This window comes from Nematolebias whitei, chromosome 10 (assembly GCF_014905685.2).
Source record: "Nematolebias whitei isolate Nwh7 chromosome 10, NemWhi1, whole genome shotgun sequence".
NCBI lineage: Eukaryota > Metazoa > Chordata > Actinopteri > Cyprinodontiformes > Rivulidae > Nematolebias > Nematolebias whitei.
Window position 1 is genome coordinate 34,961,086 of NC_056507.1, and position 20,108 is coordinate 34,981,193.

General features: G+C 41.0%; 1 protein-coding gene across 1 annotated transcript in view; it reads left to right on the top strand.

The window, feature by feature from the left end:
- The first annotated feature begins 744 nt into the window (after window positions 1-744).
- The window catches only part of LOC119415844 (calcium-independent phospholipase A2-gamma), a 37,593-nt gene continuing 18,229 nt past the window's right edge, over window positions 745-20,108 (top strand). The window contains exons 1-8 of the mRNA XM_037683020.1: window positions 745-881; window positions 1,136-2,417; window positions 8,685-8,834; window positions 12,495-12,646; window positions 12,898-12,992; window positions 16,737-16,908; window positions 17,569-17,626; window positions 17,982-18,176. Coding sequence (XP_037538948.1) covers window positions 1,206-2,417; window positions 8,685-8,834; window positions 12,495-12,646; window positions 12,898-12,992; window positions 16,737-16,908; window positions 17,569-17,626; window positions 17,982-18,176 — 2,034 coding nt within the window. The 5' untranslated portion in view covers window positions 745-881; window positions 1,136-1,205. The remainder of the gene's footprint in view (window positions 882-1,135; window positions 2,418-8,684; window positions 8,835-12,494; window positions 12,647-12,897; window positions 12,993-16,736; window positions 16,909-17,568; window positions 17,627-17,981; window positions 18,177-20,108) is intronic.

Below are 20,108 nucleotides of genomic sequence, written 5' to 3' on the forward strand. Positions count from 1 at the left end.
AAAAAAACGACAAATACAACAATTATATTCAGTCTCTCTTGTAAATGAGTCCTCGTGGCTCAATGGGACGAACCTGTTTAAATAAAGGTTGAATTAATATCTTCTATAGAAATCAAGAATTCATCCAGATGATCTGAGGTAAACTGGAGCAGATCTGATGCTGCATGGAGGACAAGGTGGAGCATTATCCTGCAGAGAACATCAGAAACAGCTTTATAACAGGAGTTACTCTGATCTTTTTTTAACGTTATAAAACACTGACATGGCTATATTGATCATTGTATTGCATATACATTATTTTTCTAACAAATATGTGTTTGCAGTCTGGTTTCCTTCTATAATTATAAATGTATGAACCAACCGCTTCTAAAAAATGCTTTGATAAAATGCATAGTCTGTGAAATAATCAGTAATCAGTAAAGTAATCAGTTTGTTACTGCTCAGTAATTACTGAAAGACGCCAGGTAAAGTAAGAAAAGTCGATTTTTGTGTTATGTTGCGCCAGCAGCTGCTCAAATTGACTGACAGCGATGAACTGTTTGGAACTATTGGGAGCTGCATGAACCACGTGACCGCGTATCGGCGAGTTCAAAGAGTGTCCCAACTCTCTCTTTACAGGACTCTGGAAAGGTGAACTTCGTCAGCCAATCAGCAGCTTCCATTTATCGGCCTAGTTTTAGGTAGCCAATAGAAAAGCAGAGAACTAACCACGTGACTGTTGTTTTTCTTTCTGCCGTCATCGTTTCTTCGGTTTGGAAATAGGTCGAAGGACTCTTGCAGTGAAACAGAGTTGGTTGGACCAGCACTAAAGAAAGAAGGCGACGCAAATGAAACGAACGAGGGATTTCGGACATTCTTGAGACGAACTCGTAGAGAGGCTGGTATGACTTGTTACAGTTTCTGTGGCCTTTATCAACGTTAGCTGCGCTAAGCTAATGTACTGAACAGTTATGAAAGAGTCTCTTTAAAGGAGCTCAGAACAAAAATAGTTGTCGAGGTTAAACAAAATACGAATTAGTAGTGCTCATGGTTAGTATTTTAGTTTGTCATTTCATTATGATTTTCTTAAATTGTGTTTTTCATTGTTTTAATGGTTTTGTGATTTTAATCCGTACTTTTTATTATTCGTCACCAGGTTAATGAGAAAAGTCAATAAACAGAGCGTGTTTATTGTTTCTTGGATGCCTTACTTTATCTGAAACAGTATGAATCACAGATGGGCTCCTAATGCTTGGGTGAAACTAGGTAGAGCATCTTTTCTGTGGCACAGCCATCCTCACCAGTCAGCAGCATCTCTTCCTCTGTTTGGCTCCTCTCACTGTAGGATTCATCAGCAGCCTGTTTCCTGCCATGGTGGACGTCTCAGTTGGAAGTACTTCCACAACCCGAGGCTCAGAAGCAGGAAGGGATGGATCGTCAAGGTTTGTCAGGTTAAACAGCGTCTTGGACTCCACACCAGCTCCTTGTGTTTGAACGCTTCAACTTCTCGTTGGTCTGCCGGGCTGAGCCAACACATGTCGCGGGTCAGAAGCACGCTGGACACAGTTTCAAAAGCTGTGAGTGGGACGCACACAGAACTCATGTCCAGAATCTCTCGCCTGAGAGGTAATGCTTTGAAGGCCAGGAAACAGGCTGGGGCAAGTGAAGAAGAGACTGCAACCCTGTCCATTCCTCCTGCTTCCACTAATAGTGTTCTGCCTTCTGGATCTCAACCTAATTTACAATCAGCTCCTGCTTGCCCTGATTTCCCCTCCTCTGCTGCTGCATTAGATGCAAGTACCACTACCTCCAGCCCTTCTAATGGTTCCGCCCAGGTGACGGACACTGCCCCAGCCCTGACTGTGTGTGAAGACAAGAATAAGAGGCTCAGACAAGTTTTTCCAACTATCAAAGCTAAGTGTGCCAAAAGGTTGGAGGAGCTTCCACCATCACTGAGCAATGCTGAGAGCGAGGACACAACTCCCAAAGAATCAACAGCACTTTTTCATCCCAGTTCCTTGTCTGTCAACCTGGATGACACTTACACCTATCTAGCTCATCACATCAACTCTTATTTTAGCAGCAGCTCAAAAGCTCAGGACAAGAAGGGGGGCAGTGTTGACCTTTCCTCCTCTCGACGACGACAACCATCAGACATCATGTCTGACAAAACGGAGCCAACTCCCATAGTTGTCTCGCCCTCCTCCAAGAAAAGTCTGGGACAGTACCTATCCTATTCAGCTCCAGCTGTGCAGGCGATTGTTGGGAACTACATAGCTCCCCTTGTTCCCAAGTTCAGGACAGGAGAGTCCAAAAGTGCAACAGTGGAGGAGAAGAAGACTGAAGACATGTCAGGAAAACAGTCTGAGGCCACAGTCAGTAAAGAGCAGGCGACTGCAGAGGAGAAGGCAAAGAAACTTCTGCTTCAACGTGAAAAGGTAGGTGTGCAGCACAGACATGTTTTATTTAACAAGTTTTCCTTTTGCAGCAAAACTTAGTGGGGTTAAACAGTTCCTTGAGCATCCTTTTGAAAAATGTATTTTTATCACTCAGTGCTGAAGGCAAAAGGGCAACAATGTTTTTCCCTGTGTGTGTCTTTTGTCTGTATTGTTAGCAAAATATGAACCACTGGACAGATTTCAATTACCGTAAACACTTACAAAGTAATAATCGGGTATGCTTCTACAACTGATTAACATTTGGGTTCAACCCAATTCAAGATGGCTGCCACAGCCAACAACAAACACATAAATTACAGTTGGTCCAGTTTACAGATATTGGGCTAAAATTTGGAGTGGTAGTATTGAGAGTTTTTCAAAGTGCATACTCTAAAAGCTTTTGAATTTGTGAGATCTATGCTTAAAACTTGAACATCAGCTGTTGGAGCCAATTTTGTTTTTCTGTTAACAAAATATCTCATGAGTCACTCACTGGATGGGTATTAATAAAACGTTCAGAAAATAAACCATTGGATGTTCATCTATAACTGATTAGCATTTGGATTCAATCCAGTTCAAGATAGTTGCCACAGCTAATCGACAGCAGCCAACACAAAAAATGTTTTAACTCAGCCAAAGTTTCAGATATTGAGCTGAAATTTGAATAGGTAGTAGCTGAGAGTCGTAATAAGACAGTCTGAGCTGACATGTTGTGATCCTGCTTTACATCATGAGCAAGCACAACACGGTGCCACCATGAGGCAGTAGAGTATCTGGTGTATTATTGCAGGCTGACCCTCTGTAGGGCAGGTGGCAGTGTGCTTACAGCCTGCCTGAGTTCTGGGAATCTCTTTTCAAAAATATCCCACCTCCCTCTTTACAGAGTTAGTGGTTCAAAGAACCTCTGTTCTCTGTAGTCACGTGCTGTAAAGATTTAAAAACATCTGAAATATAGTTTACGACAAAGTGCAGAATTGTTAATTATCAAATACAAAAAAAAAACCACATAGTTTCAGTCAAGTAAATATTTATTTTGTCATTTAAACCCACAGTATGCCAGAGTGCATTTTTGCTAAAAATATTTTAAAAATCATTTAAAGATTTGACATGAAATTACAATTAGCTGCCACATTTGTCACTAATATTCTGATTCATTACTCTTTTCTGTTGCACAAACATGTATTTTATTTTTGATAAGATACACAAACTAAATAACACCTAAGGTTTTCTTGCTTCTTCTTTCGACTTTTCCCTCTTCAGGGGTCTCCACAGCGAGTCATCCTCCTCCATCTCACTCTTCTCTGCATCCTCTGTCCTCACTCCAACTACCTCCATGTCCTCTCTAACTGCAACCATATATCTCCTCTTTGTCTTTTTCCTGGCAGCTGCATTTCTAACATTTTTCTACCAATTTACCTGTTGTCTCTCCTCTGGACATATCCAAACAATTGTCCCTCCTCTGGACATGTCTAAACCATCTCAGTCTGGTCTCCCTAACTTTATCTCGCAGTTGTTCAACCTGTGCTGTACCTCTGATGATCTCATTCCTAATCTTATCCATCCTTGTCACTCCTAAGGAGAACCTCAACATCTTAATTTCTGCCACTTCCAGTTCTTTATCCTGTCTTTTTGTCCATGTCTCTGTCTCCAGACCATACAACATAACTGGTTTCACCACTGCCTTGTAAACTTTTCATTTGACCTTTGCTGACACCCTTTTGTCACAAATCACTCCTGAAACTTTTGTCCATCCATCCTGCCTGGACTCTTCTTCACTTCTTTGCCACACTCCCCATTTTCCTGGACAGTGGACCCCAAGTCCTTGAAGTCATGCACCTTTGTGACCTCTGCTCCTATTAGCCTCACTGTTCCACCAGCCTCTCTCTCATTCACACATGTGCTCTGTCTTACTACGGCTGACTTTCATTCCTCTTTTTTCAAGTGCATACCTCTACCTCTCCAAGTTCTCTTCCACTTGTTTCTTGTTTTCACCACAGATCACAATGTCATTTGCAAATATCATGGTCCATGGGGATTCCTGCCTTACCTCATATGTTAGATGGTCTGTCACCAGAGCAAACAAGAAGGGGCTCAGAGCTGATCCTTGATGTACTCCCACCTCCACATTGAAGCAATCTGTCACTCCTACAGCACATCTTACCACTGCCCTGCTGTCCTCTTACATGTCCTGTACCAGTCTAACATACTTCTCTGCCACTGCAGATTTCTTCATGCAATATCACACCTCCTCCCTCGGCACTTTGTCATATGCTTTTTCTAAATCCACAAAGACACAATGGAGTTTTTTCTGACACTCTCTGTACTTCTCCATCAGCATCCTCTAAGCAAAGATGGCATCTGTGGTGCTCTTTCTTGACACGAAACCATACTGCTGCTCACAAATAATCACCTCTCATCTAAGTCTTGTTTCCACAACTCTCTCCAAGATCTTCATTGAGTGACTCATCAACTTAATTCCCTTGTAGTTGCTACAACTCTGTACATCATCCTTGTTCTTAAAAATGAGCACCAGCACACTTCTTCTCCAATCCAATTTTCTCACCCACAAGTATGCCTGTTACTCCCATCAGTCACCATGAGGACAAGTTCTTCAAACAACTTCAAATCATTTAAACATCAAGTAACATGCCTTACAAATAACATTGTGACCAGTTGTGACCCAGTATATATTAAGTTACAAACATAAAATGCCTGTTTATCACATTTATATGGAAACTCAAATTAACAGACACCTTGAATCAATCATTGCCTGCTGTAACCAAACGGGACTTTGGACTTTCACTTCACACTTCTCAACGAGCAGGTCAGATGCTGAATTTAACACATTGCTTCACATAATACTTGACATGAGTCCCTTAATGAGATGTAGAACACATGCGGTAAGCACACTCATTTTTTGCTTGTCACACTCAGAAAAGTCCGAGCTGAACATTACTTCTGTTCCACTGAATTCTGAACCAAATGTGTTAATTTAAAGAACATTACAAAATAATTGTAGCAAACATACAAAGAAGAGCATTGAATTAGTTCACTGTCAGTAACTATGCCATTGAATATTTGAGTCAAAAACCTCATTGCTATCTCTCCAAGACATTTCCAAACCTCCACTGGTATGTTATCAGGTCCTACTGCCTTCCCCTTCTTCATTCTTTTCAGAGCTTTTTCAACTTAACCCTCACTAATCTTTCCCACTTCCTGGTCCACAGTTTCTATGACCTCTACTCTTCTTTCTCTTTCATTCTCCTAATTCATTAGCTCTTCAAAATACTCCTTCCATCTTCCCGTCATTCTTTCCTCACTTGTTAAAACATTACCATTCCTATCTTTAACAAGTCTAACCTGCTGCACACTCTTTCCAGCCTGATCCCTCTGTCATGCCAATCGGTAGAAGTCCTTCTCTCCCTTTTTAGTGTCCAGACTCTTATACAATTCATCATACGCCTTCTGCTTTGCCTTTGCCACCTCCCTCTTTGCTAAAAATTGCATCTCCTTATATTCCTGTCTCCTCTTCTGTCCTCTCACTGTCCTATTTCTTCTTGGCTAACCTCTTACTTTGAACGGCGTCCTGCACTTCATTCACCACCAGGTTTCCTTATCATCCATTCTCTGTCCAGATGATACACCAAGTACCTTCCTACCTGTCTCTCTAATAACTGTTGCTGTAGTAGTCCAGTCATCTGGGAGCTCTTTCTTACCACCCATAGCCTTTAACAGTTCCTCTCTGAATTTCTCACAACATTCTTCCTTCTTCAGCTTCCACCATTTGGTCTTCTTCTCTGATTTTACTCCTTACTCTTCTTCACAACAACAGTTATTCTACACACAACCATCCGATGCTGTCTGGCCACATTCTCCCCTGCCACAACCTTACAGTCCCCAATCTCCCTAAGGTTTCATTCCTCTTCTACACAGAATGAACTCTGCCTGCATACTCCTTCCTCCACTCTTCTATGTCTCTTTATGTTCCTCCTCCTTTTGCAAATAAGTGTTGACTACAGCCATTTCCATTCTCTTGGTAAAATTCACCACCGTCTGTCCTTCATGGTTTTTTTCCTTGACACCAAACCTGCCCATCACTTCCTCATCCCTTCTGTTTCCTTCACCAACATGTCCATTCAGGTCTGCTCTGATCGCTACTCTCTCCTCCTTGGGAATATGCTCTATCACTTCATCCAGATCCTTCCAAAAATGTATTTCTCTTCCACATCATCAAAGTTAAAAGTCAATGTTTATTTATTTGTCATTCGCACCACCCGTGGCTAATTTGAGCTGGATCCTCCCGGAACAAGAGCAGTCGTCCTCCAATGGGAGAGTTGGGGGTTCTATTCCACCAGCAGTCACATGCTGAAGTGTTCCTGAGTGAGACACTGAACTCCTCATTTCCTCCAATGTGTGTCCGATCAGTGCATGAATGTGATAAAGCTCTGCTTAGTCTTTATATAAATCTAGTAGAGTGCATGAATGGGTAAATGAGGGCACGGATTGTGTTGTAAAGAGCTTTGAGTGTTTTGATAAGATAGAAAAGTGATATAAAAGTATAGTCCATTCAACTGCACCGCCTTCACGTTAGTAAGCGTGTGTGAACTGCGGTAGTGAGCCTCCACTCGGAACCGTGAAGCTGCAGGTCTGACAGACCTGTCTCCTTCCCTGAAACAAACCACGGGTCAGAACTCATTTAGCTGTGCTGTGCCTTATGAGAGGAACAGTCGGAGGTAGTGCAACATTAATAAATCAGCAACTTATCATATTGCTAAGACACGGTTCCGTCTCAGCGGAACAAGACGGCTAAAACGTTAGCCGTCTTGTTAGATGCTAATCGATATGATAAGCTGCTGATTTATAAATGTCGCGCTACCTCTGACTGTTCCACTCATAAGGCACAGCACGGCTAAATGAGTTCTGAACTGTGTTTTTTTTTTTTCAGGGAAGAAGGCTAAAAAACACTCGGACCTGCAGCTGCAGTTCACAATACTCCACTCCGCTGTTTTTAATTGGTGAAAAAGATTCGTAGTTCCAACCTTTCGTTGGGACTGTAAAAATTATCTACATAAATCATATTTCTCTCCCTCATCTGACAATCTAAATCCAAACTAGTTCTGAAAGAACAGTCATTGTTTTTCGTTTTGTTCAGCAACTAAGCTACTCTTCATATTATTTTCCGTGTTTACTTGGGCTAAACGTCTCCTCTCCCTCCCGCCCACCTCCTGGAGAAGCAGGAAGGAGGGGAGCGCGGCTCAGGGGCTGGGTTTGTGTTCAAGGAGGGAGAAGGAGGGGGGCGAGTGGGAGAAAAAAGACAGCAAGAGGATTTCCAAGTATAAAACTATATTGAGCATTGAGCATTGAGCATGCATCAAGATATAAAACTATATTGTTTTATATCAAAATAGTCTCAACTTATATCACAAAAAAAAAATTATATAGATATTTTAAAATATCGATATATCGCCCAGCTCTAGTCCAGACCTTTACCCCATTGAGAATCTTTGGGATGTGTTGGAGAAGGCTTTGTGCAGTGGTCAGAATCTGCCATCATCAATGCAAAATGTTGGTGAAAAATTAATGCAACACTGGATGGAAATAGATCTTGTGACATTGAAGAAACTTATTGAAATAATGCCACAGAGAATGCATACTGTAATCAAAGGTAAAGGCAGTCCAATGGAATATTAGTTTATGACTTTTTTTTGGTGGCAAGTGTTTTTTTTGGCCAGGTAGTGTAGTTTTGGCAAAAGTGTTTTACGTTGGATGCCCTTCCTGACACAACCCTCACCATTTACCCGGGCTTGGCATCGGCACAAGAGATACACTGGCTTGTGCTCCCTAGTGGCTGGTTTAAATAACACCTAAGGTGTTATTCAAAGTGAATAAAACATTCTCAACCCCGAGTAATGTTTAAAAACAGAGAAAAAATGTTTTTTGTTCATGTCATATCTGTCCACTGAGATTTTTGTTTCTAAGCCTTTTAATAAACTACATAGGGAAAAGAAATGATGGGCAAGGTAGGCCTTTGTGTTCCAACATGGATTAAAAAATATATTTTGCATCTGAAAAAGGAACAACACTCCAAATGTATCAGGCTTGAAAGGTAAAATTATGCAAGTTTTGCTCCAGATCTGAAACCATGATGAACGTGGTTATTTGATTCTAATCTAAATGGGTTATTGGGTCAATTATATTAACAGATGTAACCAATGAAAAAGAGAGATGTACTGCCTACTCATATATTTGATGATTTGTCCTTCCTAGATTATTGCCAGGGTGAGTGTGGACAACCGAACCCGGGCTCTGGTCCAGGCCCTCCACCGAGCTTCAGATGTGAGGGTCTACATCAGCAGGGTGGAGGACTTAAGTTACCACCTTTTGGAGTTCCCCGACACTCGTGGTGTTGCGGTAAAGGTGAGAAATCTAAACAGTCTTACACATATTTTTATCCTTAATTTGTAGCAACATGAAGCAGACAGCCAGTGGCTGGCTCTGATTAGCTCTACTGCATAATGAATAAGCTCTGTAATTAACGAGAAACAAACTGTTGTTTCTAACTGTTGTAAAGCTTAGCGAGTTAATGAAAGCATGCATGTGCAAAACAACAATTCACACGTTTAAACTGAAATGTGGGCTTTTAAATAAAATCACATTAACATGCAGTGAGGCAAAAAATCATTTAGTCAGCCACTGATTGTGCAAGTTCTCCTACTTAGAAAGATGAGAGAGGGCTGTAATTTTCATCACAGGTACACTTCCACCATGAGAGACAAAAGGGGGGAATCCAGAAAATCACATTGTAGGATTTTTAAAGAATTTATTCATAAATTATTGTGGAAAATAAGTTTTTGGTCAATAACAATAAGATTTCTGGCTCTCACAGACCTGTAACTTCTTCTTTAAGAAGCTCTTCTGTCTTCCACTTGTTACCTGTATTAATGACACCTGTTTGACCTCGTTATCTGTATAAAATACTCCTGTCCACAGCCTCAAACAGTCAGACTCCAAACTCAACTGTGGCCAAGACCAAAGAGCTGTCAAAAGACACCAGGAAGGAAATTGTAGACCTGCACCAGGCTGGGAAGAGTGAATCTACAATAGGCAAGCAGGTTGGTGTGAATAAATCAACTGTGGGAGCAATTGTAAGAAAATGGAAGACTTACAAGTCCATTGATAATCTCCCTCGATCTGGGGCCTCACGCAAAATCTCATCCCATGGGGTCAAAATGATCATGAGAACGGTGCACAAAAATCCCAGAACCTCATGGAGGAACCTGATGAATGACCTGCAGAGAACTGGGACCAAAGTAACAAAGGCTACACACTACACAGAGAGGGACTCAAATCCTGCAGTGCCAGGTTTGCCCCCCTGCTGAAGCCAGTACATGTCCAGGCCTGTCTGAAGTTGGCCAGAGAGCATATGGATGATCCAGAAGAGGACGGAGAATATCACGTGGTCAGATGAAACCAAAATAGAACTTTTTGGTAAAAACTCAACTCGTCATGTTTGGAGGAAGAAGAATACTGAGTTGCATCACAAGAACACCATACCTACTGTGAAGCATGGGGGTGGAAACATTATGCTTTGGGGCTGTTTTTGTGCAAAGGGGACAGGACGACTGATCCGTGTCAAGGGAAGAATGAACGGGGCCATGTACAGTGACATTTTAAGTCTAAACCTTCCATCAGTGAGAGCATTAAAGATGGAACGTGACTGGGTCTTCCAGCATGACCATGATCCCAAACACAACACTCGGGCAACGAAGGAGTGGCTCCATAAAAAGCATTTCAAGATCCTGGAGTGGCCTAGCCAGTCTCCAGACCTAAACCCCATAGAAAATTTGTGGAGGGAGTTGAAAGTCCATGTTGCCCAGCAACAGCCTCAAAACATCACTGCTCTAGAGGAGATCTGCACGGAGGAATGGGCCAAAATAGCAGCTACACTGTGTGCAAACCTGGTGAAGACTTACAGGACACGTCTGTCGTTGCCAACAAAGGTTATGTTACAAATCCAACATTTTTCAGTCAGGTCATCTGGACAGTTTGTTTTTTTGTGCTGAAACGTTTCGCCTTCGGTCCGGAAGGCTTCATCAGTCAAGGAAACACACAACAAAACTAATTCTTCCCCCAACAGCTTACTCCAAAGTGGAACAAACCAGTTCTGCTTGTGATAAGATGGTCTCTTTGGTATGCCCCCTCTTCCTTGGATTGTATACCTGGATTATTGAGCATGGACTTTGTTGTTATGTTACAAAGTATTCAGTTGACCTTTTGTTATTGACCAAATGCTTATTTTTCACCATAATTTACAAATAAATTCTTTAAATATCCTACAATGTGATTTTCTGGATCCCCCCCCCCCCCCCCTCATTTTGTCTCATAGTTAAGTTTACCTATGATGAAAACTACAGACCTCTCTCATCTTTCTAAGTAGGAGAACTTGCACAATCAGTGCCTGACTAAATACTTTGTTGCTCCACTGTACATCTACAATTATTTAAAAAATATGAGCTTCATACTTATGTAATTTTGAAGGGGTGGTTGCAGATTACAGTTGGAAGCTGCAGATTCTGAGTTTTAGTGGAGTTTTGTCCCTAGATTCTGTCAACATGAAGAGACAGATCTAGTACAATTGCTGCTGGTTCTCAACTTCAATTTTTATACATTTTGTTGTATTTTTTTGTATATAGCTTTTGTATAAGATCCTTTTTGGCAGCAGCATGGTGGCTCAGTTGGTAGAGCTGTTGCCTCTCAGCAAGAAGGTCACCGAATCCTGGCTTGGGGGCCTTTCTGGGTGGAGTTTGCATGTTCTCCTGGTTTTCTCCAGGTACTTCAGTTTCCTCCCACAGACCAAAAACATGCATGTTAGACTGATTGGTAACTCTAAATTGTCCCTAGGTGTGAGCGAGAGAGTGGATGGTTGTGTCGTTTGTCTCTGTGTCCCTGTGATGGACTGGAGACCTGTCCAGGGTGTCCCCCACCTCTCACAGTGACTGCTGGATATGGGCACCAGAGACCCCCACGACCCAAAAAGGAAGAAGCGGGTAAAGATGATGGATGGATCCTAATGGCAGCACAGTTTAGGCTGCGTACTGCTGTGTGTATTTATTTGATTTGTCCAGTAGTTATCTTTACCTGCTTTGTAAGGTCATGATTTCTAACGTAAGTACATTGTACTTGTATCACAACCTTATCTTTGACAATGTGGAGAATTTGTTCTGAACTGAACTTTAGGTCGTTTTCACACCTGATAGTCTGGTAGACTCGGTTCGGGACCAATATTCATGACCTTTTGTTTACATTTGAGCTGGTGCGTTTGCATTCACACTGCACTGTGCAGTCGAGTCAACCTGTTGAACCAACCTGTTCCCCCGTTCGCCTGTGGGGGCGCTGCACCAAGAACTACTGAAAGAAACGACACAAAAACCTCTGAAGACACGTCTTCTTCTTCTTCTGTAAATAAAAATAAAAACGAAGTGGCATCAAGTTTTAGCAGTTTTAGGAGTTATATTTTGTCATTTTTCAAAAATGGACTCAGCATGAGCAGAAGATGAGACAGAAGACCATGGAGAATATTGTTTTTCACACAAGGCAGCTGACGCCTCCATATGAGGTCAGAGAAATGTGTGTTTGTTTACCCTGTGGAGCGGGGCTCGGTCTGATTACATTCACACTGTACTCGAACCGCGCTGGAGTTCGCCTTTTTGTTCCGTGACAGAGTTCGATGGCGCGTTCACACCTCCCTAAACGAACTGGACTTTCTAGGAAAACAAGCTAGAGTTCGATTAAAGCGGACTAAACAGGGCTGGTGTGAATGCACCCTTAAACATTTACACTGAACATTGTTTGTTCTGTAAAATCACAACCAGCTTTTACCTCAACGGTTGTTGGGAGACCAACAGAGATTTATTTTCAGCCGTTGTCCTCCGCTAGACTAGTCATTCGTATATTCATCCTGTTTAAATTTTACTTAGCCCTTCTGCTTCCTGTTTGGGAGAAACATGCAGCAGTTGAGTCATTCTGTTCTTTAAGCACTTGGAGTGTTTTTCATTCCCCTGCATGTGTGTTCTTCAGGAGAAGGTCATCTCTTGCCTCCTGCGTTTGAAGCAGGCCAACGACCCCGGCTTGAGGGCAGCCGTCAGAGAAGCTCTGGCATTAGTTGGCTATCAGAAACCTGTTCAAGGTCGAGGAATACGAATCTTGTCCATAGATGGAGGAGGTTTAAGGTACAAATTCAGCTCTGCTTTCTTTTATTTTTCTTTAACATTTACTTTATGGATTTTATCTTTGTTTGAAGCAGATTAAAATGTACTTTTATTAAGCTTAAGATTAATGAAATATGTTTACAAGCAAAGCATAACAATTTATTGCGACTTTTCTTTACATATGTTTTAATTTTGAGTTACAAAATGCTTTGTGATAAAATCTACAGGTGTCGTGTGCATTTATCATCGCGTACGTCTCATTATTTGTTTAGGGGACTTCTTGCCCTCCAGACTTTACACAAGCTGGAAGCCCTCACTGGCAAACCCATTTACAAACTATTTGACTACATTTGTGGAGTCAGCACAGGTAAATTGTCCTCCTGTTCTACTTTTGTGTGTGTGGACAAAAGCACATCTGTGGATTATCAAAGCAGCCCGGACAGCTGCTCTTTGTCAGACCCAGTTGTTTCTCTGCTCTTGTTTTGACCTCAATTTCACCACCGGCTCAACACTCATGTTCATTTTGCTACTGTGGACTTAAGCTCACGTCAAAGCAAATGATAAGAAACTACAATAATATTATTACATTTTAGTTTTTATAAATATCCATTACTAGAATTTATATAATTCTGCAGTGGAATAGTTTTAGTTCCCCTCATTACATGTGGTCACCACAAGGGGGTGCTGTGGACTATCTTCAAATAACAATTTGATGTAAATTTCTTCATAGTTCTTTTGGACTTCTTTCAGGCTCTTAATTGACATTAAATAGTAATTAAGTTTTCCTGTCAGCTCAAACAATGTTTGCTCATTTAAAAACTATTTGGTTCACACCTGTTCAGTGTGAGTTACCATGTCATTCTGTTATACAGCATTGTTTTACATTCATAATTGAGTTTAACATCCTTAAACATGAGCGGGAGCAAATGTTATAACACTTAGAACTCTGATGATCACATCAGTCCAGTCCACTTCCATTGAATGGCTCATCAGGGGCTCTTTCTAATGGGTGTTTTTTGAATACATGATCCCTCTTTTAAACCACTTTATTAGTGATATTTCACAGGTGTTACTACAGCAAGCTGTAGTAGTATACAGATGCTGGTCAAAAAATTAGAATATCATGAAAAAGTTGATTTATTTCAGTAATTTTATTAAAAAAGTGAAACTTCTAGACTATATTCTTTCATTACACACAGATTTCAAATGTTTATTTATTTTGATGTTGATTATAATTGACAACTAATGAAAACTCCAAATTCAATATCTCAGAAAATTAGAATATTACATAAGACCAATAAAATAAAAAGTTTTTTAGAAATGTTGGCCAACTGAAAAGTATGAACATGAAAAGTATGAGCATGTACAGCATCAATACTTAGTTGTTGCTCCTTTTGTCTGGATTACTGCAGCAATGTGGCGTTACATGGAGTGGATCAGTCTGTGTCACTGCTCAGGTGTTATGAGCCCAGGTTGCTGTGATCGTAACCTTCAACTCTTCTGAATTGTTGGGTCTGGTGTATCACATCTTCCTCTTCACAATACTCCATAGACTTTCTATGGGGTTAAGGTCAGGAGAGTTTGCTGCCCAATTAAGGACAGGGATACCATGTTCCTTAAACCAGGTACTGGTAGCTTTGGCACTGTGTGCAGGTGCCAAGTCCTGTTGGGAAATGAAATCTGCATCTCCATAAAGTTGGTCAGCAGCAGGAAGCATGAAGTCTCTAAAACTTCCTGGTAGATGCTGTGTTGACCTTGGAACTCAGAAAACACAGTGGACCAACACCAGTAGATGACATGGCACCCCAAACATCACGCTGCATTGCTGCAGTAATCCAGGCAAAAGGAGCCCCAACTAACTACTGAGTGCTGCACATGCACATACTTTTCATGCACATACTTTTCAGTTGGCCAACATTTATAAAAATCTTTTTTTTTCGTCTTAAGTAATATTCAAATTTTCCGAGATACTGAATTTAGGGTTTTCATTAGTTATAATCATCAGCGTTAAAATAAATAAATATTTGAAATATATCAGTCTGTGTGTAATGAATGAATATACAAGTTTCACTTTTTGAATGGAATTATTGAAATAAATCAACTTTTTCATGATATTCTAATTTAATGACCACCTGTAGATGAGCTCCCTGTTAAATTAAAGCTAACGTTCCTGGAAGGAATGCATATCACCTGACACACTGCATGCCAATGTTTTAAACATAGGCCCAGCATGATCTGTGTTTGAGTTGGAGATGACTCTCAGCTACTGCCACACCAGATTTTAGCTCATTATCTTCCAACTAATTTTGTGTTTACTTAGGACAATTACAGGTCCTTCTCAAAAAATTAGCATATTGTGATAAAGGTCATTATTTTCCATAATGTAATGATAAAAATGAAACTTTCATATATTTCAGATTCATTGCACACCAACTGAAATATTTCAGGTCTTTAATTGTTTTAATTCTGATGATTATGGCATACAGCTCATGAAAACCCAAAATGCCTGTCTCAAAAAATTAGCATATTTCATCCCACCAATCAAAGACAAGTGTTTTAATACAAAAAACACCAACCTTCAAATAATCATGTTCAGTTATGCACTCAATACTTGGTTGGGAATCCTTTTGCATGAATGACTGCTTAAATGCGGCGTGGCATGGAGGCAATCAGCCTGTGGCACTGCTGAGGTGTTATGGAGGCCCAGGATGCTTCGATAGCGGCCTTAAGCTCATCCAGAGTGTTGGGTCTTGCGTCTCTCAACTTTCTCTTCACAATATCCCACAGGTTCTCTATGGGGTTCAGGTCAGGAGAGTTGGCAGGCCAATTGAGCACAGTAATACCATGGTCAGTAAACCATTTACCAGTGGTTTTGGCACTGTGAGCAGGTGCCAGGTCATGCTGAAAAATGAAATCTTCATCTCCATAAAGCTTTTCAGCAGATGGAAGCATGAAGTGCTCCAAAATCTCCTGATAGCTAGCTGCATTGACCCTGCCCTTGATAAAACACAGTGGACCAACACCAGCAGATGACATGACACCCCAGTGACTGTGGAAACTTGACACTGGACCTCAAGCAATGTGAATTCTGTGTCTCCTCTCTTCCTCCAGACTCTGGGACCTTGATTTCCAAAGGAAATGCAAAATTTACTGTAATCAGAGAACATAACTTTGGACCACTCAGCAGCAGTCCCAGGCGAGATGCTTCTGACGCAGTCTCTTGTTCAAGAGTGGCTTGACCTGGTGAATGCGGCACCTGTAGCCCATTTCCTGCACACGCCTGTGCACGGTGGCTCTGGATGTTTCTACTCCAGACTCAGTCCACTGCTTCCGCAGGTCCCCCAAGGTCTGGAATCAGCCCTTCTCCACAATCCTCCTCAGGGTCCGGTCACCTCTTCTCGTTGTGCAGCGTTTTCTGCCACACTTTTCCCTTCCCACAGACTTCCCAGTGAGGTGCCTTGATACAGCACTCTGGGAACAGCCTATTCGTTCAGCAATTTCTTTCTGTGTCTTACCCTCTTGCTTGAGGGTGTCAATGATGGCCTTCTGGACAGCAGTCAGGTCGGCAGTCTTACCCATGATTGCGGTTTTGAGTAATGAACAAGGCTGGGAGTTTTTAAAAGCCTCGGGAATCTTTTGCAGGTGTTTAGAGTTACGTCGTTGATTCAGATGGTTAGGTTAATAGCTTGTTTAGAGAAACTTTTCATGATATGCTAATTTATTGGGACAGGCATTTTGGGTTTTCATGAGCTGTATGCCATAATCATCAGTAATAAAACAATTAAAGACCTGAAATATTTCAGTTGGTGTGCAATGAATCTGAAATATATGAAAGTTTCATTTTTATCATTACATTATGGAAAATAATGACCTTTATCACAATATGCTAATTTTTTGAGAAGGACCTGTAGTTTTGGCAGTCATGATGGAATCAGGTTGTCTCCAAAAGTTAATAAGCAATATATGCCCTCCCAGTGATTGTTTTCATTAAAATCTGTCCAAGAGTTTATGCATGTATGTATTAACCTGTTACCTGTTGGAAATAAGTTGTTTACCAGAAAATGTTGTTTACTTTTCTCCTTTTATTGTTTTGCTGTGTTTCCCCCTGTAGGTTCAGTGATTGGGTTCATGCTTGGTCTGTTCCAAATTCCTGTAAAAGAGTGCGATGATCTTTACCGGAAGCTGGGCTCAGACATTTTTAAACAGAACGTGATCTTGGGCACCGTGAAGATGGGCTGGAGTCACGCCTTCTATGACAGCGAACCCTGGGAGAACATCCTGAAGTCAGTTTCACTGTTGTTTTGCAACATCTCTAGCAAAACAGTGGTTTTGCCTAAACTAATCTGTTCAAACTGCAGTGAATGGGTGATGCCCTTTAACAAAAAAAACTTTTTTGCTTTCATTTAAATAATATATGCAGTATTCTAATATACTTTAAAAACTGCAGTAAACAGCTTTAATAAACCTAGGAACAGAAAGAAAAGAGTCCTGATTAAAACTTTAGAAATTCCCTTATAATTTTATTGTGAATTTCAAAGACGGATAAATAAAAATAATTTGAAAGACTTTCAGAAAAATCCAACAATTTTCAGTCAGGTCATCTGGACAGTTTCTTTTTTTTTGTGCTGAAACGTTTCACCTTCGATCCAGAAGGCTTCATCAGTCAAGGAAACGCACAACAAAACTGATCCTTCCCCCAACAGCTGACTCTAAAGTGGAACAAACCAGTTTTGCTTGTGATAAGTTGACCTGACTGAAAAATGTTGGATTGTATACCTGGATTATTGAGCATGGACTTTGTTACTTTCAGAAAAACGTTTGGCACTCTGTCTGGCTCCTTAGGAGCAAAATATAAACAAATGAAGAGTTATTGTATTTGTGAAATGATTTCTGAATTTTCCTAAACAATACAACTAAATCAGAAACCTTTCTTGCTTCACTAGGGAGAAAATGGGTTCTAGCCTCATGGTGGAGACTACAAGAAGCCCTAAATGTCCCAAGGTGAGCTTCAGAATGTTTTATTCTTCCTTTTTGTTCCAGAAAATCTTTTCTTTAACTAGTTTACTGGGATATTAAAGTGAAAACTCCTCTTCGTCTTTGCTGCATTTTTCTGTAAGACAGGTAAAAGGATAATACTGTATACTCCAAAGCCAAACGACAGTGTGCCTGACGAATTACGTGAGATCTTAAATGTCAGCAGATTACTCAGAGGCTCGGGGAGCAGAGATGAAAATAAACTGATCTGTCAGAACGTCAGCCATGATATCAGTCCTGCATTTTTCATCTGTTTCAGCATTACACGCAGCATCGTCCTGTATTTAAAGTCACCTTGATGTCATTTCCTGGTTGCCTATAGGTGGCAGCAGTGAGCACCATTGTGAACCGTGGTCTTCCTCTGAAGGCCTATGTTTTCAGAAACTACAACCTGCTGCCTGGCGTGCGCTCGCACTACCTGGGCGGCTGCCACCACCAGCTGTGGCAGGCCGTTCGTGCCACATCTGCAGCCCCGGGGTATTTCCAGGAGTTCAAACTCGGAAATGATCTCCACCAGGTCAGTTACGTTCCTGTCAACATGGGAGCAAAAGTTTTTATGCACTTGATGGTTAAATCGCACAGCTCATCTATAAAATATCACCTGCAAAATTAGTTTTAAAATGGGTAGCACAATGTGCAGGAAATAAGCCTTTCATTCATATGCTGCAATTACAGTAACACAAAAACCGTTAGCAAACTAATGCATTATTCTCATCTGACTGATCTTTGCACAGTTTCTTTGATGTTTCTGTAGAAGCTAACTTGAACCCATCCTTCCTGTCACATTCTGCTCTGTGTGACAACTGTACCTCGGTCCTTTGCAGTGCTTATTGTTGGGCTGCTGTTAAAATGCCCCGTGCATTCACTGCTGACATAGTTGTGTTTGAAGGATTTCAAGAAGCCTAATGAGAAAAATCTTCTGCTCACTGAGTGGGATGGAGAAACTCCATTTCCTCTCCGTCAGTGTTTATCTCCAGTCAGCTACATTTTGAGTGGAGAGCGAGGCGTTCGTATCATTGAGAGACTCACTTTGAATCCATCTTCAGTAAAGTGGTTTGCATTAGCCATCAGAAACCTAACGAAGCACCGGTCTCTGCTAACATTTGGCCGATCAATATGCAAGTCTCCTCTTGAGTCGGGCAGAAAACACACTGTAGATTATTAAAAAAAACTAATATTGTAAGCACAGGTATTGTAGGTAAATTAATTAAAAAACAGTTTTTCACGTCTATTTGGACATTTATCTGATGTAACCAGTGTTAAACCTTCAACATTCAGGTTCTCCTTAAATTAGCATTCAACATACAGATGGACACACTCTAGATTTACTCAGCTAAGACACAACACTTGTCTTTACATGAAAGGCTCTATCCTGCTCTGATTCCTAATTGGAAGCTGTGTTCGTTGTGTTTGTGAACGGGGAAATGCAGGAGAGAGAATGAAAGAGACTGGTTGATGAAAACCCACCTATGGAGGGAGATTTCCCCAGCATGCCGTCCAGCAGGTCTTCTTCTTTGAGATACATAAATTATCCCAACAGTGCTTCACTTCTTTCTTGTTCTTACACACACACACACACTAGTTGGAGTGTGTGTTTCATCTGCTTTGTTGTAATGAAGACAGGCAGTCTAATTATGGAACGGCGTCACTAAGCTCTGCTAATTTATTTAATTTTATTTATATAACACCAGTTTACAAGAGACATAATCTCAGAGTCATGCACAGGTAAAGCAAACGGATTTAAATTCAGTTGCTTACATTTTTATTAAACACATGTATTTTAATTTAAAGGATCTCAGTTCAATCTAATTATAAAGCGATTTATAAATTTCATCTAAAATCAAATTTGACTTGAATTTGGAGAAGAATTGAATGAGCTCTCTGCTTTGATTCAGTTCCTCATCCTGAGCTTACACAGAGCAGCAGGCGACAGTGGAGAGAAGACTCCTTTTTAACAAGAAGGAACTGTCAGCAGATAAAGTGACCATCTTCCTCTACTAGTAAGGAACTTTGTGTTTGGTTGATTATTTTGTTGTAACAGTGCTTATTTACAATGAATCTCATGTGGTGGAAAGTCTCTTGGGTTTCTCTAAATGATGCAACATTTGTTAGAAAAATTGTTTGTGGGTTTAACAGCAAAGTTGATTTTGTGGGTTGCACCATGACAGTTTCCAAATCTTTACCAATCCCAACACATCCATCTGTCCATCCATCCATCTGTCCATCCATCCATCCGTCCATCCATCCATCCATCCATCCATCCATCCATCCATCCTTCCATCCATCCATCCTTCCATCCTTCATTTATCTTTCCATCTATCTTTCCATCCATCCATCCATCCATCCATCCTTCCATCCTTCCATCCTTCCATCCTTCATCTATCTTTCCATCCATCCATCTGTCCATCCATCCATCCATCCATCCTTCCATCCTTCCATCCTTCATCTA